This window comes from Centroberyx affinis, unplaced genomic scaffold (assembly GCF_046629955.1).
Source record: "Centroberyx affinis isolate AG114_WGS23_722 - 3 ecotype Tasmania unplaced genomic scaffold, CSIRO-AGI_Caff_v1 ptg004042l_1, whole genome shotgun sequence".
In the NCBI taxonomy this organism is placed as follows: domain Eukaryota; kingdom Metazoa; phylum Chordata; class Actinopteri; order Beryciformes; family Berycidae; genus Centroberyx; species Centroberyx affinis.
This window is the reverse complement of record NW_027281839.1, coordinates 1-24,692: the sequence shown is the minus strand read 5'-3', so window position 1 is coordinate 24,692 and position 24,692 is coordinate 1. Positions and strand designations below refer to the sequence as shown.

At 38.7% G+C, this 24,692-nt stretch overlaps 1 protein-coding gene across 3 annotated transcripts; it reads right to left on the bottom strand.

The window, feature by feature from the left end:
* Positions 1 to 17,257: 17,257 nt before the first annotated feature.
* Positions 17,258 to 23,876, bottom strand: LOC139663533 (baculoviral IAP repeat-containing protein 3-like). 3 transcript variants are annotated; one of them, XM_071542228.1, is made up of 9 exons: positions 23,769 to 23,876; positions 22,025 to 22,619; positions 20,752 to 20,796; positions 20,407 to 20,478; positions 19,942 to 20,069; positions 19,336 to 19,387; positions 19,041 to 19,212; positions 18,864 to 18,917; positions 17,258 to 17,477 (listed from the first exon to the last, which is right to left on the bottom strand). In XM_071542228.1, the coding sequence occupies exons 5-9, from the start codon at positions 19,945 to 19,947 to the stop codon at positions 17,468 to 17,470; spliced, it is 294 nt and encodes a 97-aa protein (XP_071398329.1). In that variant the 5' UTR covers positions 19,948 to 20,069; positions 20,407 to 20,478; positions 20,752 to 20,796; positions 22,025 to 22,619; positions 23,769 to 23,876; the 3' UTR covers positions 17,258 to 17,467. The 3 variants fall into 3 exon arrangements, 2 of the variants coding, with proteins under 2 accessions (XP_071398329.1, XP_071398330.1); XR_011696716.1 differs by lacking the exon at positions 19,942 to 20,069; XM_071542229.1 differs by lacking the exons at positions 20,407 to 20,478; positions 20,752 to 20,796; positions 22,025 to 22,619; positions 23,769 to 23,876 and having other exon boundaries at positions 19,942 to 20,400.
* Between the last annotated feature and the right edge of the window lie 816 nt (positions 23,877 to 24,692).

Here is a 24,692-nt window from a genome sequence, read left to right as displayed (position 1 = left end):
ACCACGCTGTGACAGCCTCTCCCGATCGGTCCTTATTTTTTTACCCTCTCACCAGATGGCGTTGTGCGGGTTATACCCAGGCCCCGGCAACCCCTACTTGTCCCTGCTGAGGGGAAACAATCGCCGAGCCCATCACCTTCCCCTCAGGCTGAACTTAAACGTTGCAGAGGTGATACTTACCACAGCTCATTAGACTTCTGTTCTCCTTGAGCACAGGAAGGAGCCGGTTCAAGAACCAATTACAGCATGTAGAGTGTTATGATGGGGAATGTTGCCGCATTGACTGTGTATTGAGGGACCAGGAGGAGAATATAATTTAGTGAAATAACTACTGAGGTATAAGACATTTGAAGTGTGGTGATTCATCCAGCTATGGCGCCACTGGAGACGTCGATTTTCTGAACAGCCAGTCAAGTGGTGGCTGGCAGCTCTCTTGCAATATGCCATTTTGTGTTCACAATATCCGCAGAATTTTTGGTGGAAGACCGATCAAATGACTGAAAATTGCTTGCGCCACAGAAAAGTAGGAGCCATGGACTCTTGCAGAAAATCATTAAAAATTCTCTACAGTGCCCATCACCACCTCTAGGTGCTACTGAAGAATGGCTGAGCTTTTCTCACTCGGTCACTCTAAAATGGCTCCCAGCCTGTACGCACCAATGGCTAAAGTACCATTGGGTATGACATAATTTGACATACTTGATCTAAAGGGGAACACTGGCCATTTTAAACATTATAATTGTATTCAGAAGGTAGAACGTACTGGAAGATACTGCCGCGAGAACGTCCAGCAGAGCCACTAGATGGCCGTGTCATCACACTATAAAGCCATGAGCTTCCAATGGGAGAATGGATGGAGTATAGAATTGCAACGGAATTATGATCTCAATAACCGCTCGGTCACCGTCTGAATCTCTTTTATGTGAACAATAAATGCTTCAGACACAGAAAAACAATGCCATACCTTTCCGAGTTATTTCATTTCTCAGTAGTCATAGTTTTTATGTGAGGCCAACTGAAGTCACGGCTTGACCTCTTGTTGCCAAAAGACACAGGTTACAAAAAAAGAGTTTGTCTGTTGCTATAAAATAATTACAGTCTAATAATATTGTGTTAATTGCGTTATTGTGATGTTTGTATTGAGCATTTGAAATTGAAGGCAGCATTTAATTTGTGTTTTACTCTGAATCATTTCTTTGTCACCTCTGCTTTAATATCAGTCACATTCATTTTCCATTAGCATGCTAACTAATAATTATAATTCCTTGCATTTGTCAATTGCGATAATAATATTAATGTTTCATCTGGTCTTTGCTGTTTGCATTTATTTTGTAATTAACCTTTGATCTTTTGTTCATTAGCTCCACTCATTTTGGCACACTAACACAAATATAGATAGCATAAATTCAATGTTAGTGGGCATGACAGGTGATTGTGAACACACATCGAAATAGTGTGAAGGCTATGACTATGTCTAGGTTTGGAAAGACTCTCTCTGGAGAATCCAACCATCTATGGGCTAGTAGTAACTAGGCTACTTTCCCATGTTCTGTTTGTGACAGTTACATGAGCTTAGCCAGATAACCTAGCTAACTAGAGATATATAAACAACCCCCAGTTACTGCATTATGCCTTGATTTTCCTTGGTTTTGGATTAGAAATCTACGGAAGAGGATTAGGGCCACATGTGAAAAATTTATTTGAGTTCTGACTTTAATCTCAGAATTCTGAGTTTAAAGTCAGAATTCTGAGTTTAAAGTCAGAATTCTGACTTTTTTTCTCAGAATTCTGACTTTATTCTCAGAATCCTCTTCCGTAGAAATCATATGAAGTTTGGAACACTATCATTATTTTGAGCGCACAATTTCATAATTTTCACCAACAAATTAATTAACATGTACCCTCAAATTAATGAAATGTAGGCTACATGTTAGTGTTTGCTCTATTTAGCTTATTTAGCAAGGTTGAAACTGATTTCACCCATTTGCCATAATTAGTTTTAATTTACTTGAGTGCATTGATTTATTTGGTGTTAATTAGCCTGATATTTAGTTGAATACAGATATATGTAGTTGAATCAGGCTTTTGATAAGGTATGATGGAGGTTTAAAGGTGTTATTTCTTTCAGGTAGGTTGTTAGTAAGAAAAACTAATGGGCTCCACTTAGGACCGCAATGGAAATAAGTCATGTGACTTTATTGCGATATCCTGATGAATTTTAGTACTGTATGTACATTTGTATATGGTATTTTAATTTATTGAATAAAGTCAATCAATCAATCAATCAATCAATCACTGTTGTCAATTTGCAAGATTTTAGGGGTCTTATAGACTTTTCACAACAGAGCAATAGTGCTGTGTTATATACAGTATTTTATATACTATCATGTTGTGTATACAAGGTAATACTTTGTTACTACAAAACGACAAAGGGCGACCATTCTGTATTTGTCTGTGTTGCCCTTCCTGTTTTATGTGTACACGTTCTAATGAGCCAAACAAAATCAAGACAAGTGGTATATTTAATTGTATCTGATGGGCTATGAAAATATGCTGCCACCTCTTTCACTGTATTGCTGGTCGACTAAAAATAAAATAGTGCTTCACAGTGCATAAACAGGACTTTAACCAGGCTCATGATTAATTATGTGGTATATAGCTACTGTTAAAAACTATAATCTTCATATACTTGTGCCTTATGTTGCAGTTTGCCACATTATTATTTCCCCTCCTTGGCTTTCTTTCTCTCTCCTCTCTCTCTTACCTTCTGCCTCCTCCAGTGGCTCTATAGAAACCCTGCAGAGCACTCAGCTTCACCATAGTCTCCAATTGACTAGCACTAGCAAACTCTTTAAGAGATAATGGCAGCATGTGCTCCAGGGAGTATATCACCTTTTAACCTGGTAATGTCAATCACATACTGTCATCCATCGCAATGGTAGTTTGCAGTCACTATTGTCTGATCTAGCTTTCACCACCCTGGCATAATTTACTCTAGTAAAGTGTAACTCCATTGTCTATTGTGGGTGAATGTGGGCAATGTCAAGTAACAATTGTAGCTTTTTATTGCCATGAGATACTCAGGCAACAGTATATGCAAACACATGCACAAGAAGTAAAACATGACAAGTATATAACTTAGAGGACATATGGGGTAATGGTAAATGCACACATTTCCCATGGTAAATCCAGTAAATCTGCACACTTTCTGATTAATGTGGGTTGAAATTGCCAATCCGAGTGATATAAGACTCCCAGTCCTTGCGGTACCTGCTGACCCTGCGTCCATTGCACATTGATAGAACATCTGTTCGTGCCGTCTACAGCTCCCCAGTTCTACACCTGAAGGTCTTTTGATGAATAATTGAATCACATTGGGGTATTGGCTGCTTAATGTTCACTGACACAGCAGAGCCTTTCTTTAAAACCACAGGCCTAATTGAAAGAGGCAAAAATGGTTTGCTGCATGCACGAAATGAGATGCAGAGTGCGCCCACTGTCGGTCTAACATCCATGAGATCTGAACAGAGGTTCAACCAATGCACTCTCCGTATTCCATTCACATTTTCCATAACATTTACAGTATTTCCTCTGTAATTATATGTAGTGTCGGTGCTTGGGTAACTGTAGAATCTTGTATCTTGATTTTTCCTTCTTATTGTGCTGAGTCTTCATCAAACTTTGATTCATAAGTAAGTCTTACAAAGGTTTAATCCCAATTGGACAATGGAGTGAAAGGTTTCTGTGCCTAACAGGTCATGGGTGGAAAAGGAGGCATGTGCTGGAGCGAGGTCCTCCACAAAATCCAAGACAGTCACCAACATCATCATCATCTCCTCAGACATCTTGCTCATCAATGCAGGAGGCAATGATTGGAAATGTTTGGAGCCTGTGTGAAAGATAAAGAATGATCTCGCCTGGCTGCATTCTCACCACCCACAAAAAAAAAAGCAAATCTTCTCCTGCACTGCCAACAGACAGCATTGGAGGACCAATAAAGCTTGCACGTAGGTGAACATTGTAACGTCAGCGTTGTCAGTCGACTCTGTGGAGCAGCTGGAAAACACATGAAATATCAGCTACAATCACCCATAACAGTTTCTCTGGGACGGAGTTCACTTCACCACATACATGGTACTGCACATAGGTAGGCAGGCACTTTATTTATCCCAGAGCGAAATTCAACAGTCCCAGCAGCAACAAAATTGAGACACAATACACAGCATGACAAAATGCTTTAATAAAGCCAGTACAAATAAAAACACTACATTTGCCCTCTACAATAATGTGATCTATTAACACATCAACATGACAGTATTACAATAAACACTGACCCCCCATAAATATCAATATTTGACACAGTAAGTTCTAATAAAAAATAGAAATTCTATGTCCTCTCCACACATGCAACACATAAAAGAAAGCTATTGCACCTCAGATGTTGATCTGTATCCACAGGCTGATGTACAGTATGGTATATAAGACATTTTCATTTCTTTGATCGGTTAACATGTTGCCCCAGCTAACACATTGTTCATGCTGACACACAACTCATAGTGGCATTTTGGCATATTGACATACTACAATGACATAGTGGCTTATTATTGTCCTAAAAGGAAGGATACCAGAGATAGCATCCTGGTTTGTCTGAGATTTTTTATTCTGAATAAAACAATACACTAAACCTAGAACCTGCACCACTGATCCTTCTGTCACTATTGTTATCCCTTTCAATGGAGTCAAACAGTCTTTATTTAGCCTTTTTCAGGCTGATCCTTCAGCAGCATATTTACACTAAGAGCATGGCAACAGCTATAGCACTTGCTACTCGATCACTTGCATGATTCATCTGGTCAATCCTTAATGTACTCTATATTTTTTGGACTTGAAATCTCCGAAGCAATATCGCTGCCACAAAGCTGCCACAGCACCATTAAAAAAATATGTTTTTGTCACACAAGTTTCAAGTGTTACCTCACCAAAATAAAAGTTCTACATACGCTCAAACAGTTTAATGTATGTGATCATTGGTTTATTTGTTTATTAGATAGGATCCCCATTAGCTGCTGTGTGAACAGCCACTATTCTTCCTGGGGTCCACGCATAGATATCACATACAATTACAGCATATAAAATCAAACAGTTTACTGTTAATGTTTGTAACAAACTGTGATTGCTTAATAATTTAATGTTGCTGTTGATATAATGTTAATGTTTGTAACATGTAACATCATCGCCGAATGGACCGTTTTCACAGTAGCCATCTTGACGTGCCATAGCAGGTAAACACAGGTGTAACTAATAACATTAATGATGGTTACATTGCATTTAGGTGTTCCACAGCCATTTCAATGAGCCAGCATGCACAATACCAGGCCCTGGCACTGGAACCCCTAAATGGAATGGAACCATCATTAATGTTATTAGTTACACCTGTGTTTATCTGCTATGACACATCAAAATGGCTGCTGTGAAAAGGGTCTATAGATGTTCATTCTCAAAGACTTCAGAAACCTACTTTTATTTTGAAGAGGTAATGTTCTGGAATGAGTGCGATATCACATTTTTTTTTTTTTTTTTTTTACATCGCTTCAGATATTTCAAGTCTGAAATTATACATTAAGGAATGACCGGAAGAATCATGCAAGTGATCGAGTAGCGGGTGCAACTCTGCTGCCATAGCTGTGCATGCACTAGGTGAGTGTAAATATGCCTGTTTTTTTATTTTGGACCTGCAGTGCTGAGTGTTCCCAAACGCCATTTGAATGAAGCTGCTTACAGAAAAATCTACATCTACAGGCCACAGGAGGTACTGACTAAATTAGCCTTGTCTAAAATCACCAAGCTAGCTACAACACCAGCTCTAGCTAACAGTCATAGTCTGTATGTAGGAGATGCTAGTCAAAATTCCATCATTGTTTGACACTTATATTTCTGTACTGCCAATACAAAGAGCAGGGAACAGCAGGACAGCATGAGGAGTTGCTGGAAACGAGATGGCCAAAGGAAATAGCTAAAAATTCTGCCTGATATTAGCTAATGGTAGCTAGCTGCACTTATTTTCAGCTAGAGTTACTGTAGCTGCTTGACAATCATGGTATTTATTCCAATTTAGAGGTAGTTTCATATCAATTTATCAAAATATCAATTTCTACCGAATTTTACCATTGCTTTGCACTTTCTCCTATACTGTTAATAGGAGGGACAGGGAGCAGCAGCTGATTCTGCACAGGTGAGGAGTGGGCTAATTAACGGGCAAAATAGCTAGAGGATGATGACGCTTAAGTATATACAGTATTCTGCTTGATATTAGCTTGTTACAGATTTTATACAGTTAGCTGGCTAACAGTCATGGTATTTATAAAAATTTTAGGGAAGCTCTTCTAAATTTCTTTTAATTTCACCATTGCTTTCCCCTTTTTTTTCTGCTGTAAATAGAACGACCAGGGAGCAGCAGCAAGTGATTCTTCTGCACAGGTGAGGGAATAGGCTAATTAACAGGCCAAATAGCTTGAGGATAAAGTGATGTTGAAGTATACTGTATATTCTGCTTGATATTTAGCTTGTTACAGATCTTATACAATTAGCTGGCTGACAGTCATGGCATTAATTCAACTTTAGGGAAGCTCTTCTAAATTTCTTTGAATTTATTTTCACTTTTTTTTCCTGTACAGTCAACAGAAAGAGCAGGGAGCAGCAGGTGATTCTGCACAGGTAAGGAGTAACTTCCTTGGATAGATAAAGGAAAGCTAAATATTCTGCTGTCGTTTTAGCTACATAGTTAAGTTAGTTAAGCTTTATGCAGTTAGCTGGTTGACAGACAGTTAAGCTTTATACAGTTAGCTGGTTGACAGGCATTTATTACAATTCAGGGCTTGACGGTAATTTTTTTTCGTAGGAAAACATTTTTTAGGGACACATTTACGACTTAAAAGTGTCAGGTTTCATTAATGAACAATGAACAGACATTTCACATTTCATTTGTGAATGTGAATAAATACTGAGTCAGTATTGCCCCTTGCATCTGTGTGTGTGTGTGTGTGTTTAAAAACAGTGGGTCAGGTTTAGCTTGAAGTTAGGGGCAGATACAGTCACGGTAAGGTGTTTGTTCATTTATAAATGGGAAATATTGCGTCGCTACTAGTGTGAACATTTTCCCTGTACTCCCACCTTTGATTGATTATTTCCATATTGTGAAAGCAATTCTTTGAAGCACACGGCAGCGCAAAAAATACCACCTGCTCTAGTCAGACGATATATTGTTCAAATTAATGTTAACTAATGAAAATAAGTATAAATTCTAAAAATTGTCTGGAGTTGGAATATGATGCTCAAATTCAAGTCAAACAAATAAAATGTCTTCTTGTTCTGTTCTCCGAGTGGGCGTTGGTGTTGAAAGGTTCAGTGGTGCTGACTGATTATTCAGTAGTGCATTAACAGGATGACAGCCTGTCTATTGCGCTTGCTGCTGCAATATGTCCCTGCATGATTGCACTTGCAATATTGGCCTGGCTCGATTCCATAACACAAATTAAGCGTTCCATTGAACTATTACATTTTTCTTGGTTAATGTTTGCCTTCTTTTGTTGGTTTATCACCTGCTGGGTGTATATATTTCAATATAATACCTAATAATGATATCTATTTCCATTGTATTACATTTTACACATCAGTAGCCTAATAAGGCGATGTACCTGTTTTTGTTTTGTTTTTTTCTGCGTTACCCTGTCTGCACAGGTGGTTCTTTCTGAAATGAATATGACAACAGTCACCAGTGAGACAATGCAGAGAAATGAAGTTTGAGGAGCAGTAAAGCAGAGTGTCATTTTTTTATTAGACTAGTATTATTTTACATGCATTTTGTTGTGTATGCAGTAGGCTAAATAAGCTTAGAAGCCTCATGCTAAACTTAATGGCAATACGGGCTAAACTTAAAGGTCCCATATTATGCTCTTTTTAGCTGTTTAAAACATTTCTCAGTGGTCTTTAAAATAAGGTTATGAATTCTGTTGCAAAAAAACACCCAAATCCAGGCTCTATGGGGCCTCTCCATCCTCTCAGTTTCTCCCCTCATTAACTATGCGCTGTTCTGAGTGGGCGGGGATGCCAGGTTAATGAGGCGCTGCTCTGATTGGCCGCCTGATCGGCTGGGTGAGGGGGGAGGGTGCAGACGCGGAAAAACTCCAAGACCAACATGGCAGCTGCTTGTAGAAGAAAACTCCGTGACACAACATGTAAAACCTACAGTTTTGAGGCGGAATCTGTTAACCGAACAAGAGGAGGAAGCTGCCGAAGTTTTACAGACACGGTTACAGCAGGATGTCTCTGACTGGTAGGTTGAAATTTCACTGTTTTCCTACTTTCTCACCGTGTGTGTGTATGTGGTTGCGTCGGCTAACGTTATGTGGTCTTTCTGGATAGCCATAGCAGACAAATTTGTATCCCATAAAAACGATATCTAACGTTACCTGCCGGAGTGTCTCGCACTGTAACTATACCTTATGGTTTGTTTGATTCGTTTTTAGCCTGACGTTCACCGGTGCCGGTGGTTTGAGGCTGTCTAGTAAGCTTGTCAACACAGTAGGTGTCGGTAGCTTTTAGCTGGCTACTTGGATGCTGCTGTAATGTTGTTCCATGAAGTGTCTTCCAATTGCCGTTGTACTGGCTAGCGATAGGAAACAAATCCACACCAGACATTATGTAGTTATTATGTTCAAATACATCAAATTGATGTGAAGACGCAAAAGAACTCATCTGCAGTGGATACAAATATTGTCACGACACCGGCAAACATATGGTTATGTCCCATGCTATCTACCATTTGGACATATGACTGTCGTAATTTATGCCAGTGTTACTCAGCTATAACGCTAGCTGAACTATAGCTGAAATATTCAAAAACTGCATCTCATGGAGGCCTGCTGGTCATTCCCCCTGTACATAACATCTTACCTCTTTTAGAGTTGACACCTTTGTTTGTCCTGTACATTAGGTTGTACAGTACTCACATCTACTCTAAATTGTCTGTGCTAATAAACATATAATATAGATAAACGTAATCGTCAGTGTAATGTTCGTATAAAGCTTGCAAAATTCAGTAACAGTTACCCTTTCTCATTCCTTAGGTTACCAGAAGAATGAAGCAGCTTCAGGATCCACCTACATGCATGTTGATCATCCTGGTCTGGAGCCTGTATGTTTGAATGTGTTCTCACTACAGAATGCAATGAACATTTATAAAGCAGACTATGGGCCCTTACAGCTTAGCGGTAGAGAGCAGTAAGTTTCTTTTATGCATTCTGTGCATGAATTGATTTGAACATGTGACTTTGGATAATACTTTACATGACAATAAATTTGAGTAAAATAACTGTGTGTTGTTATACTTTATTACACATCCATGTAGAAAAAACTTTAGCACACCTAAAAGTCTTTTAGTGACAGGGGTATAGGACAAAAGTTACTGAAAAAGTAATATAATCCAACACACTGTCTACACTTGCATGGTGCTTTATTACATTTCAGTCATTGAAATGTAGTAAAGCACCATGTAAGTATAGACACTGTGTGTGGGATTATATACGTTTTTCCCTTTACACACCCATGTAAATTAAATGTGAAACCAATAAGTAACCACAACACTGACTGTTCATACAGAATAAAATTATTTTATTTTAGAAAAGGCATAAAAAAGGCACATGTAGAAACATAACATATTGCTTATAGAGGACCATACTGGGCTGCTTATGTTACAAAATCTACATCTGTGAGTGTACACAGGGTGTATCAATCACAATAATGATTTATAATTTGATGTTTTTAGTTATCTGTTATGTATTCGTGGAAAACACCCAACTACAACCTGACCTCATGCCAGATAACCAAAACAACAATAGAAGAGACTAAGTATTCAAATGAAATATATTGACAGTATGTGTACCCTCTTCTCAGTGTCTAGCCTACAGATCCTTTGTCAGCTAGTGCTGGGGCTTTCTAGGTCTCAGGGTCAGAGTATTGATACCAGTGTGTGTGTGTGGTGCTGTGCATGCTGTGAGCTCCCTGATGCTGCCAGCTGCGTCGGGTTCAGACTGCCTCTTGACTGAACCGAGACATGTGGCTGCAATGACGTCCACCTCGGCTGGCCTGTCAGACTGGGCGCACAAGTCTTCTGGGATGGGGATCTTCAAAACCTGGCTCACATGAGGTGCAGGGTCCTGGAAGACTTGATCAAAGATGAGGTCCATCAACTCATCGACGTAATCTGTGGAGTAACAGAAACACAGAAGTCATCAGTTGTTCCATTACAAAAGAATATACATTGCATAGTGTGGCCTGACACTGGCGAGTAGCAAAATGTGCAATTTTGAGTCATAAATTATTTTATACTATAGTTTATACTTTGTTATAACATTTGTATATTTATTTAACAACTGTCTGAGATGTGCTGGCCCCATAGCAGGGAATAGCAATGTTTAATGCAACCAATTATCTCAAATATTGTTTAGGATATTGCATCATGAGTAATACCTACACCTTACAATATACTGCAATCCAGTAACATTACCACAAACTACAGCCTCAATAATTACCATGTAGTTGATTCTAAACACATTCTCAAGTAAAATAGGACATTACAATCTCGAGAAAGGTAGCATTTGTTGTAGTCTCGTTGTTCAGGTTTTCTAGTTATTTTTTGCCACAACCCCAGCTGATTACAAGACTAGAGTTACCAGACTAGGTGCAAAGACAGAACGTGAAATATTAGTAACTCCCTTCCATTCATTTGGTGTTAGAAGTGAAATGTTTGCGGTGACCAGAGTCCCCGATAAACAAAGTACTGTTCGAGTTTTGCCACGTTAGGTGCGGCTGTCTAGAAAGGAGATGTGTCCGCAAAGTGAGCCAGAGGAGCTAACCTACGCTAACGCTAACGCTAACGCTAGATTAGCACGCCGCTAACGGCACTAACTCCTAGCCTGGATCATAGTAGCTTTGTCCTTTCAGGGCCTGGTTAACTAGACGATTGCTAACTGTTGTCGTTGTGGCCAATAGGCTTTCTCGTATTCACAGGCCCGCATCAAACTCCGTCCCATCGGGATTGGAGCTAAATCGCTACCCGATGCTAATCGGACTGAAACACCATAAACTACCGTATTCATTTCTCATTCTCAAGCTACGTTAGCGGACACATCTCTCCACACAAGGCAACTGATTTAGCAACAAAGCACCATAGACTGTGTTAAAAAACAAACATGAAAACAATGTCGCAAACAAGCAAATGGAACATAAATTTACACACCTTAGCAAACCTCGACATGTTGTCAAGCCCAGCTGACTGTACCCAACTGTAAATATCATCACAAAGTGGCGACACTTACCGATTGCACATTTGCTGTTGGGCCACATCCAGTTGGGATAAATCCATCTTCCATCTTCCAGGAGCAGTGTTGATGTAAATCCTGCTTTGTATTGACACTCGTTTACGAAGCGGTCCGAGGTAAAGCGGTTAGCACAAACATGCAAATTTGGACTAAGTTTACTGTAGTCAGAACGTTATTGTAAAAAAATGTCTTTTTATCTTCCGATGCTGAGAGGCAGTGTAGAGCTCTGTGTTCAGCCATGAAGCCAACAACGGAACATTTAGCATGTTTTGCTCTTGCTTTTGACATCTGCTAAGCTGCAGTAGCGAAGGAAAACAATGGCGGCCGACAGCGCGCAGAGAGGAGTGGGAGTGGTTATCCACCATGGAGGTCGGCGTATGCAAATTGCTCCCCTTTGGACGTCACAAGGGGAGCCAAATCAAAACGGCTCGTTTTCTGGCATGTGTTCCCAGGGAGGAGGCTAGGGCAACAATGCAGAGGCATTCACTTCTCACATTCTGGGGGTTGTTAGGTTGAGGGATGACTAAAGTATATGTGTATGGGCAAGGAAAAACGTGTTTTTCATAATATGGGACCTTTAACATCTCATGCATCAGTTATTTTACCTGAAGTGGTGCATAAACTTGGGTGAGATGTGTCAACTCAGTGAGCAGCCACCAGTGCGCTGTGATTCCCTGCAGTATGCAGAGGCTTTCTTCTTCACGATTCTCTTTAGCGCCAGTGTCTTTGACAATAGGGTTGTTCTTTTCACATTAGAGACCGCATTAAACATGTTCCGCAATCGACTCCCATAACCTCTTATGCTTAACACTTTGGAGTTGTTTTCCACCACCTCTTATCCCAAAATATGGATTTCCACAGAGATAGAGAATTATTGTCTTCTTCTCTTCTGTTCTGACACGTCAATGCGGTCCATTGCACTGACACACAGGCATGGACAGGTGTTAAATATGTAAAGGTTAATGGTTTTGATTGGCTGTCACCCGGTCTACAGCTGAGGATAATACAGCGGTAATGTGGCTCCGTCACGGTATTCCCAGCTGTAGTTAATTTATGAATTAGGTAAAATTACCGGGTCGCAGATTTTGCATGCCTCAGAGTTTTATGAATGAGCCCCAAAGTCACAAAGCCTTTACATCTATGTAGAACAAGATGCTTTTATCGTTCAATAGGTGTATATTATGTCACAGAAAATTAGCAACAACAAGTTACATTTCATTGTGACTTATTTTGCAGCTAGAGAAACTCTTCCAAGACAGTGTAGTTGTTATTCCACACCACCGCTTCATTGTCACAATGTGTATAGTAATGAGTAAAACTGAAACAATAAAATACAGCTCACATAGCACTATAATCTACTAGATGGCACCTACCCAAAGCTACCATACAATATGGATAACAACAAGGAAACTATCCAGCCATCTGTACTCATACACTTAAACATAAGGTTTTCTTGCTAAATTGCATCAATATCCATATAAATGTATTCATAGTATTCCCATGATGTCACAAGCATTTCCTACTAATGACGCTTTACAATACACACAGCTCATTGGCTATGTTTGTCATTTGATTGTAATAACCCGTTAATTTATTACAATCACTTGTTATTTTCTTACCAAGACGGTCGTGTGGTGATGTAACAGAATGAATACTTAAACACATTATATAAACATAAACTTACAGACGATGCTTCTACAGTAATTGCCAACACGGATGGACAAAGATGGTGTCAGCATGCAACTCCAAAAACAAACCTCTACTAGGGTGCATTCCATTTGGCCAAAATGCGTCCTCTCCTCCGTCCTCGCGGCCTCGTCTCCTCGCTGACCCGGCATCCAAAAATGAGCCGCCATCATGAAGGACGTTCCAATTGGTCAAAAAACGCATGAAGGATCCTTCATGTCTCCTCGGGTGCATTGTATTGTGTCTCCTCCTCCGTCCTCGCGACCTCGTCTCCTCGCTGACCCGGCATCCAAAAATGAGCCGCCATCATTAAGGATGTTCCAATTGGTTAAAAGACACATGAAGGATCCTTCAAGTCTCCTCGCCTCCGTCCTCCAATAAGGCGTGGTCGGAGGATACTCAGGTGTATCCTCGATGCGGAAATAATGAGTGAAGTCAATTAACTATTGGCACTTGCGGATATAAGCCCGCCTCCATACCATCAGAAAACGTGCGGACATTGGCAGAAAAAAAATCCACAGGTGTAAACTAACCTGACTTGCCAGATGATTCCGCGAATCCAGCTGCCTCGCAAGGTAAGTAAGTAGCACCAACTTGTTATATATTTTTCAAACAGAAATAGCAGAGGTTTTAAATGTTAGCCTAACATTTGTTAATGAAGGGGTATACTTAGCCTATATGTTCATATACTGACAGATCTGCTGTAGTTGTAGGATGTCAAACTTTTCCCAAATAGGCATCAGTAAATTATTTTAAGGCTTGAATGTGATATAGGGACAGAGGAGACGGCCAGCTGATCCTCCAGCGCATAGTGGGGTGAGTGGGGGGCAAGTAACGTGAATTTTATAGGCTATGGAGTTATTTTATAGGATTTATCATTAATATGAATGACATTCCATGGTCTAATAAGCCTAAATGAAATCCGTTCATTAGGACATATAGAAATAGCCTATAAATGCACACATGCGTCTCTTTTACCATGCGCGTCTCTTTCTAATAGGACCTCAAGTCACCAGCAACGGGCTCTGGGTCTGAGGATGGGGAGCAAACGGCTGCAACTGGCCCCGGTTCTCCCTCATGCATGAGACTACCGGCGGGAGGCCATCGGCGCTCCCTCCCGCTTTAACAGACTCATGTGGAGGACCAGCAGCCGGAGTCAGCCGCTGTGCGCTCCCCATCCAGCCCCGATCCCAGTCCCCCTGACGAGCAACCGGGGCCATCAGATGCTGCTGCCCGCTCCCACGTGTGACCTCCGCGGCTTCCTCAGGTCCCCCGGCAGCCAAGAGGCGAAGAGGAGAGGGAGAGCTGCTGGGGTTTCTCCGGGAAGTGACCGAGGACGCACGGGCTGAGCAGCAGACGGAGCGATTTTCAACTATATTAGAGACAGTTTTATTTTATTTTTTTAATGTAAAAAAATAAATAAAATTCAAATTTCTCTGCCTTTTAGGCGTAGCCTACCTCTGTTTCCATTCTCACCATATTCATAACCTTGGTCACGGTGCGTAATGACCGTTGCCATGACAGCACATATTTTCATCATAAAGGCCGGCATGTTTGTCTTTTGCTGGAATCACTTCTGTGTCTTCTCTGGATCACCAGTTGGTTTGCTGTTTGTTTGATGTTTCTCTCATTCAGTGTTCATCATGCTTATGAATTGTGTTTGTGTGTGTTGCCATGGAATTTCTCTTCTGGAGAATAAATTCTTACTAAACATTAACAGCATTTCCTTGTTTTAAATCGCACATTTTGCTCTTACAGCTAGATCTATGGTTATTTGGGAATTGTATTTATTTATTTAGGAATAAAAAGAAAGCACTTTGGTTCATTGCCAGTGAGTGTCAAACAGCCACATGATCGTTGTCTAATCCAAGTCGCATAAAGGATAAAAGTTGGACAATTTGTATAGCACCTTTCTTATCAGTGCTACAAGTGCTTCACAAAATTAAAATGTAGCATACAGCAGACAGAATAACACAAAAAAAACTGAATAAAAACAGAAACAGAAACGCTTTTTAGGCATTAGGGATTTTTTGTTCTACCTTTTTTGAGGTAGACAAGGCTCACTAGAGGCTGGCATAATTTAGATGAATTAAACATTAATCTGAACTTTGTTAAACGTTTTTATGTGGATAAAACATGAGCCTTAGAATAATTTAGACAGCTGTCATCCTGAGCGGGAGGAGCCTCAATGCAACGCTTCACACGTCAGTTCAATATGGCGGTGTGAGGATGTTCCAATTGACAAGCCAGGTTCACTCGCCTCCTCGCATCTTCTCCTCGTTTCCTCCGTGACCTTTGACCGAGGAGTCGAGGAAGAGACGCGAGGCGAGGAGACGAGGAGAAATCGTTACCAAATGGAATGCACCCCTAGTGTCTGTTCTCTCAAACAAAATGGCTTCCTCAGAGGTCACATGTTAATTAACACCTCACACAAACAGATGAGCACCACCTAGTGGCTACAACGTTAACTGAATTTCAACAGAAAACTGAACTGAGTCAGTACATACGTGTAAAATGTATATGTATAGCATGCTTCTCACTGACAGAAAATGACACCAACTGTACTCACTGCCAAAAGAAACCTTTGTGACAGCAGATCCAGAAGCATGTAGGGGATCCAAATTGAAAGAAAAAAAAAAAATCAAAACATGAGATGGGGAAAAAATTAATGCTGTTTGAAATCACCCCACCAGTTACATTTCCTGATTTCCAGACTTCCTCTGAGCTCAGGAGCGTGTACGGCCCCCTTTAGCATTCTCACAGGCAACACAGCATCTCCTCATAGATGGAACCAGGTTCCTGGTGGTGACCCTAGGACGTCCTGATCTTGGTCGGTCACTAGCACTCCCTGTACGTAAGAGTCGTTCATTCAGCCAGTGAATGGTGCATCTGTGGACCCCAAATCTAGTAAACCTGTAACTCCAGCCTCCATTTTATTTTAATTGATTATTTAATTTGCATATCCCACATGACCTCAGCTTTGGCTAGCACTGAAACTGTAGTGAGCATGATTACTGTTCACTAATGAAGTAAACAAAGTCCAATGTAATTAAGTTATGCTACATTCACCCAACTATATAGCCATTGAAAATCCAAATAAATGTCAAATCTGCCACTTTCTGGAATGATGTTTTGAGGTTAAATTATCATAAATTACAGTGACTTCTTGTGGATAACCTTGTTCCAATGGGCAATTGTTTCAGCAGCGAGTATTCATATTCTTACTTTAATACATTTTCCCCACGTGGGATAAATCAAGTTCTACAGAAACTGAGATGAGTTTGGGAGCTGACTAGAGGCACTTGGAGACTTGCAGACCCCAAATTTCACCACTGTGGCAGTAGAATAGTCATGAGAACGCAAAGGTATTGAAGAAAACTGACATGTGCTGTAGAAACTGCATATATACAGTAGCTATTTATAGCTATTCACATAAACTTGCCCCATTTAAAAATCCCCATCCTTCCAGTTGAAGACACTGTTCCACATCTTTACTGCCTCAAAACACACAGAAGCATGACTGATGCCCTTTGTGGAAATGTCATTTTGGCAAAATAACAATTTAACTTGAACTTGTTTGTGTAACATCAAGATTGACTGCTGATCTCTAGTTACCTCTGGATAACACAAATAACACATTTTCTGATAAAAACTTTTTTGGTTAATAGCTGATTTTAATATCCTATGTGTTGTTTTCGCTTTCACTTGGAGATTTATGTTAAGTTTCAAGACAGATGCTGAACAATATTGCCCATGGAATATGTAAAGGCATAATAATGGAAAGGACATTTAAATGTATTTGTGAAAATGCATATGAACCCTGTGTATTGTGGATATTTATGTGCAGTCATTGCTCTTGTTTTAGTGGAGTTGTGTTCTAAGGTACAATTTGGTACATTTGGTACCCTGCACTGTGTACAAAATGTAAACTGTTTTACACTTTGGTGCAAATACAATTTAAGAAAAACTATTTGTTAACTATTTGTCAACTGCTACTGTTTAGGTCTGTCTAAAACCCATATCACAATGGGTTCATTTGTGTTTGATAATGAAGTCTGCCATGACATATGTTTATGACCCTTTGGTTAATGTCAAGTTGTTGTGACAGACATCTAGAACAGTGTCAACCTTGCATTCAAAGTGACATTATCAACCGAATGACACTTAATGACAACAGTCATAAACATTCAGGTTGAACAAGTTTAATTGATGTCAGTTGTCATTACATAGTTATGACAGTATCATATCAGCCTTATTCACCCCCCTTCAAATAAAGTGTTACCAAACATTTTTTTCCGTCATGGTTGATTGTAGAAATGCAAGTGACATTTTATGGATTATCACCTCAGTCTTCTTCAGGAGTGCTTTGAAAGGGGCGGGCACAGGCACAAGCAGTCACCCATTCAGGGACACCTGGGGAATAAGAGAAGAAGAGAGAATAGGAAGAAGGGGGAGTGCATAACAAATATTAGATAAATATATAATATAATAAAGATATAATAGTTAATCACGTTAAAAAGAACAACAAAAAAAAATACTCAAAATAAAATGAGTTCTGGAGGCAGGAGGGTCAAATAAGACTATTGAGTTGACTACTGATTGAAACTTTCAACACTTTGGAATGTATATCACTGAGTTTTAAACGGGAGGTATAACCCCCTGTTGGGTCCCGGGATGATAAAGTTTAGTTCCACTCAAAACCTTGTCAGTCTGTACTGTCCTTTTCTGCTGCTCTACCCAAAATTTTAATAAAAAATTGATAGAAATATTGTAATCAGATTGTAGATGATGAAAAGGGAGTTATCAGTGAGTAATGCAATATACTCATCTTATCTTTACCTCTATCCTCTTCTGCTCTGTTCCATCTTAACGAATGAACAACCAAAAATGTTGACAGTTTATGAATACTAATGAATATGAATAAAGTGCAACAAAAACATCACAGAAATTTAGGGTAGAAATGTATTCAGGCTGTAAATGATTAAATGGAGTTAGCAGCAGGTGAGTGAGTTATGCGATATTAAACTCTTCTTTATCTCATGGCCCAGTTAATTATCTTTCTGCTTGACAAATTCATAGAGCACACATCAGTGACTAATACTCTACATACACTCACTGATGTGTGTGTTGTGTGTGTGTGTGTGTCAGATGAATGGAGATTGTGATGAATGAAGTCACTGTGCAATATGTTCTCATAAACCTGTGTATATATATAACCTATATTAGTTTTGTTAGGTCTGCTGCTCACACTTCTCTGTCATACATTCATATCACACTGGAATGTGTGCAGTCAGTGTTGTGTTGAAAACCCCTTACATAATGTGATTGTACAGATTATTTAAGTCAAATTGTTTTCATTTATCTAGATGTAAGTCACAATGACTTTCTCTCCTTGTTAGCTGATTCTCCATCATCATACACAATAAATGCTATATATATATATAAATGTGTATATATATATATATATATATATATATATATATATATATACATACATACATACATACATACATACATACATACATAACAATATTTTCAAATTTTTATATCAAAATCCCACTACTTTTCCTTGCTGGAAAAATGTTAACCATCACAGATTTTTTTAACCATCATATAAGACCTGCAACTTCACAATTTTCAAAGCTCACCAACAGTTAGAAATTCCTGTGTCTCTTTGCCCAGACAAATCTTGCAGTCTCTTTTCATGGTATAATGAATAATAACTATGATAACTATCATAGTTACCCAAATGGCAATTCTCGGAATCTTCACAAAGTAAAAAGAAAATATGAAACTGACCTGAAAAGGTTTCGTCCTTGTCCGTGTTCATCATCAGCATCTTCAGTGTTGCCCCTGAAATGCAGGTAATCATTCAAGATAATGAATGAAGATGCTGATGCAATGTCTGGTACTTTCTGGCAGAGCATTTCTACATTGTAATCCATGGTATACAAAAGTATGAACACCAATAATTACCGATGGACGGTCACTCGGCTTGCGATCTCACATAGACAGTAGGGACACTGATTCAGATGTGCATCACACGTCTTGCATGCCACCAGGTGTCTACAGGGCCGATACACAATCTTTGCTTCCTCGTCCAGACAGACCACACAGGCAAGGTCCAGTTCCTGATGATGTGTCTCTTCTGAAAACACAGGAAAACACTGAATTAAAAAAATAAGCCAGGAATGGTGATTTATCAATAGCACAGAGGATAGTCCCCTCATTGATTGATTTAATGTGTGGCACTAGTCTGCCTGTTTCTCACCAGTTCTCACTGCTGCTTCAGCGAAACCAGCTGAATGGTCAGCAGATGGAGTCTGAAAAAGGGAGATAAAAGCAAAAGTTAATGTAAGATCAGCATGTGGATTGACCTTTAAGACATAGAGTTAATTTATAGTAATAATCACCCTAAAATGAACATTCAGTCAATGAGTACCTTTACATGGACACAAATATTCTGATTACTGGGAGTAATCAGCTTAAAGCAATATTTCAGTCACATTTACATGGTTCAATATAACGTGATTTCTCTACTAACCTAACATGGATTCATTTAATAATGGGTCTATAGGCCTAAAAGAATCTATGTAAGAACCACATTTTCTGCCACTCTACGCAATGTTGTTAGCTTTGTAAATACAACATCTGGGTTACTGCATCTGGTGACCTTTGACATGCAGTTTGAAAAAAACAAAAGAAATGTGACTAAGGTGTTTACATGTCCCAATAAATGAAAAGATTGAGCAGAAATCGGTTGTGCTTACTCTGAGTATGACCTTACTCTGATTAAGATAATCAGATAAACTTTCAATAGTTGGAGTATTGTCTTAATCGGGTTAAGGTTGAATTATTAGTGTGGATGTAAACGTACCCCCATGTCTCCATTTCAGTTGGTAGGACCACCACACAGTGAGTTAGCCCCAGTAATTCCATCTCAGTCTGTTATGTCTCATCTCAACCCTGTTCACTATTGAAGTTAACGGGACCATCTCTTCACAGCTCCAAAAAAAGCATAAAATGTCATGTAACATAATTCAAGTGTGTTGTAGCCAACCGATTGTCCCATGTGTCCAAAAGTCCAATATTTTTCTCATTATCAACTATATTTTCCTCACTGACAACCTACAGTGCTCTGGTAGGGTTGCCACTGTGACCAGAGCATGATCAGTGACAAAAATATAGAAGACAATGAGTTAAATATTGGACCTTTGGACCAACAGTGCATTAAAGAAGTTTTAGTCTTTTCATGATAGTGTCATTTGTTTCAAGAGAACAGTAAGATGCAAGTTTGCATTCTCAAAATAACAAGCTAACTTTGATGCGTAAGTATACTTACACATAAGGCAAAGGTGAGATGCCCAAACACTATCACTGCATTCGAGCCATCTGGGTCGGTTTCACACTGATGCTAAAAAAAGTGAATAGTGATAGAGAATGGAGAACAGGGATACAATGTTTTGTTTTTAATTCCAATTTTCAGTATTTCTTGGTAAACTATAAGCAGTCTGCAATATCAAAGATGTTTGTTTATTACGTGTTTGTGTGTCTACATGTGCGTTTTTGAGTGTATGTATGTGAGTGTGAAGTGCTGATAAACAAACTAAGACAATATGTATAACTATAAAACAGATATGTTGGAGTACATAAATGAGGGGGAAAAAGTGAGCTATGAATTACTCACTGGCAGATGCAATTCATCCACTTCTCTGCTCTGGTCCTGTAAGTCCTATATGAAAAAACAGCAGATCAATGATATTTTACATTATATTCCTACTCACCCAAGATGACAACTTTAAATTTTAGAATTTAGAAAAGATGCTAACGAAGAGCAAAGGAATAATATATTCTGTCGAGCCATTACAGTAATAGCTGAAGAATGTAAAAGCTAAAAATTCACATTGCTCCCTCATATCAAGCCAGAAACTATTTAAAGTATGGTGTAAATTGAAAAATAGTTGAATAATTATTCCTATAACTAACCTATAACCTATCCTATAACTTCCTTTTGCAATAGCAAATAGGACACTTGTTTTCTTTGTCCCTTTGTTGTGAGGGTTTTCAGAGTCTGTTTTCAATCTTTGTGTGTCTCTTTGTTTTGCTGACCACGAGTGTCTCTTTGTGACCAGCTGAGAGAAAGTCATACAGCAGCAAACACAATGGCAGCAATTCAACTCTAAATTGGAGAATTATTCCTCTGAATTCAGTTCTATGATGTTTTTGCCCATACCCAATCCAAAGACAAAGGAATATTAGGAGGTCTAAACGTCCGGAGGAACAGGTGGTCTGAAAGATGTCTGACCTGGTTTAGCATACGAGATGCCGACCTTGCTAACCGGTAGCTGTGGCATAGTGGAAGAGCCTGTTCTTTAATCAAACAGTGGTCATATAATAACCAGCTTAGTAACTCTTAATATTTGGCAACAATATACATTGTTGAAGTACTTTGTTTTGTTATTTTAAGTACAGCTTGTTTGTTTGCGGCCTACTGAGATGATGCCATAATGGCATACGCAAACATGTGCTATCTTGTTGGTAAGTAGGTATGCTTTTATGGGCAAAAGTCTACATTTTAAACATATACATGAATACATATCACCCGAATGCCTTAACAATCTCACCATAGAGTTCAGCTGTATTTCAGACATATTGTCTGGTGTCAACAAGTGTGATGGATTAGCTCTTGGTAGCTCTTAGCTCTTGGCTAACGTATTCAGGCTAGTTCTTCTGCGCATGCGACTTCACGGCATGACGTGGCACGACATGAGATTTAGTACTACAAATGTTACAATTCAATTTTGTGTAGATTTTTTTTTTAATCCTTTCCTGTAAATCTGATACAAAAACAAGAGTTACCATTTAAGATTGCGTCTGTCCGTACAATTATCAGAATAAATAACACCACCTCTAAAGAACTTAAAGGGACTACTTATTTAAATGATCTCATGTCAGCTTACCTGGGATGCTGAGCAGTATCTCTTTTCCTGGTTCTTTTCTTTTGAAAAATGTTTGGAAAAGCTGCTTCACGTGTTTGGTAATGAGAATGTCCGATAAGCCATGTGTGGTCCAGTAATCTCTTGTAGAAGAAGTGGTTTTGAACAGTTTCCAAAGCGAGTAACTTGACTCACACATTTTTATGTAAGATCCATTCATTCTGTGTGATCCCAACATGAATAAGCTCCAAGAGATGCAAAACTACTAAACGAGTATCATTATTTCATTAATGACATCTCTTGTGTAATAGTGTCAACCTGAGACATGAAGGTCTGACTATGGGGTGGCCTGTGACACAGTGCCACATGTCAAGCCCCCTCCTTTTGTCTCATTAATGTCTTTGCTTTTCGTCTCCTATTGAAAAAACAAACTTTGTCATGAGTTTCTTTTTGAGTATTCACACACTCAAGGTGATTTCACAGGACAGGAAGAGGCAGTAAAGTATCAACGACTTGATCTTGGTTGACGTAAAAGACAATCCACTGTCCAGTTTGTCCATTTGGAAGAACTGTGAGCAGTATCCATATGTACAGCAGTCTGTTCCATCTGGTCCCATGCCTGTCAGAAAAGGAAGACAGCATTTAGTAGTTGTGTTTTTTTTTTTTTAGCAGTTGTTTAGTTGCTTTCAAATATGATCACGTTAATCCTTGAACTATTAGTCATAAATAACCCCACAAGTCAAGTCAACACTTGTCCTGCCACTTTAATTCACAGGCTGCTGAAACAGAAGCACCACCCTGTCAAATTAGTGCTCACTGATGCCACTTTAAAATGATGCCACTAGGGGACAGCTCACCTATATCTAAGTTGAACCTTTGCTTCAATATAGTCAATTGAGCTGTTAACAAAATTGTCTTAAGATACACCATTACATCCACATTGCCTGTACAGAAGATCCACTGAAAGATATGTTCATATATTTGAGTGATGCTGCAGGTGAGATAGGTGAAAATTACATTAGTTTCACATCATTGTTGCACAGCAATGATGAATTCACAGCATAGTTTATATGTTGTAGGTATGTTAAGTTTATATACTGTATATGTATAATCAAAACACATAAGGAAAGCTAACAATTTCTAAACAAAACAGACAATATTGCACTTCTACAAAATTTTAACAAAAAAGTTCGGTAACACTTTATAATAACCATCATTAATAAATGGTAAATTGATAGTTAATTAAACTTTAGTTAATAGTTATTTTACTGTTAACAAACAATGAAATGATCATTAATAATGTTTACTAATTATTAGTAATGCTATAATTTATGTTATTTTATCATTAGTTTGTGTAATATAAAATCATTTGTTTATAAATTATATATTGTATCATAGCTGATAAGAGACGGTAAAAAGGGTAAAAAGCTATGATACAATATATAATGTATAAACAAATGATTTTATATTACACAAACAAATGATAAAATAACATAAATTATAGCATTACTAATAATTAGAAAACATTATTAATGATCATTTCATTGTTTGTTAACAGTAAAATAACTATTAACGAAAGTTTAATTAACTATCAATTTACCATTTATTAATGATGGTTATTATAAAGTGTTACCAAAAGTTCATTTTAAATCTAATCTATATCTATTATCAATCTATGACCATCTGTGTCTTGTATTTCTGATTACCTTGATGACTGGATAAGAAACATGTTATTCTTTTCTATAATATTTAGGATTGAAAAGTTTACCTTATGGAGAAATCCCTCAGTTACTAATCTTATAGACACTGTCAATGCCAGACATTGTCTGCCTCTCTTCTTGACGGTTGTGAAAGGTATGATGATGGGATCAGTTTCCTTGTCTCGTAGTCTATGACTATCTGATGATTAGCTCTGAACTGGTTTGACTACTCTAGCATGTCATGATATATAAGCAAAAAAAAGTAATACCTGTCACTCATGATGTTGTGAATGCATTCTCTTACATGACAAGTTAAAACTTGTTTAGTTTCAGTTAATGCGTCACTTTTATGTATGCCAAGTTCAACTTCATCCCTTTCTGTAAAACATATAACCAGACATCCATGCTACCTCAGAACAATTTAACAAGGTAATGGGTCTCAGCAGTGAAAACCATGTTGGGTGGGAGAGGCTATTGAGTTGGCCGTACTGGGGTAAAAACCATTCTATTTGTTAACTTACTTAAAAACAATGCAAAGCACTTCTTATGTTTTGTTACGGAGAATTTTCAGGTTTATTAAGTGAAAAAAACATCTCAAACAATCTCAAATTTGACAATAGGACGGCTCTGACAATATGTTAGGGCAGCTGTTCCAATCTCAAGTAATGGCTGTTCAGAACAGCATATGGTGAGATGGTACTCCAAACACAGGGAGTAAGGTGTAGTGATTTTAGTGTTTTCTAGTGGGACTCAGTGATAGACCAAAAGACTGCAGCAGAGATTTGAATGCCGCCCATCCGAAGCTTACCAAGTGGTGCCACACCTCATTTCCACACCGAAATTCCTCTTACACACGTTTGCCTCAGTGCTTTGCCAGCACAGACAGACCAGACCGGTTTCAGTTCAACTGATCATAGAGCATGATGGCGCCAAGTTCATATTTTAAATAATGCATGTTTTGTAAATGGCAAATTCTGTAAATATGTGGTAAG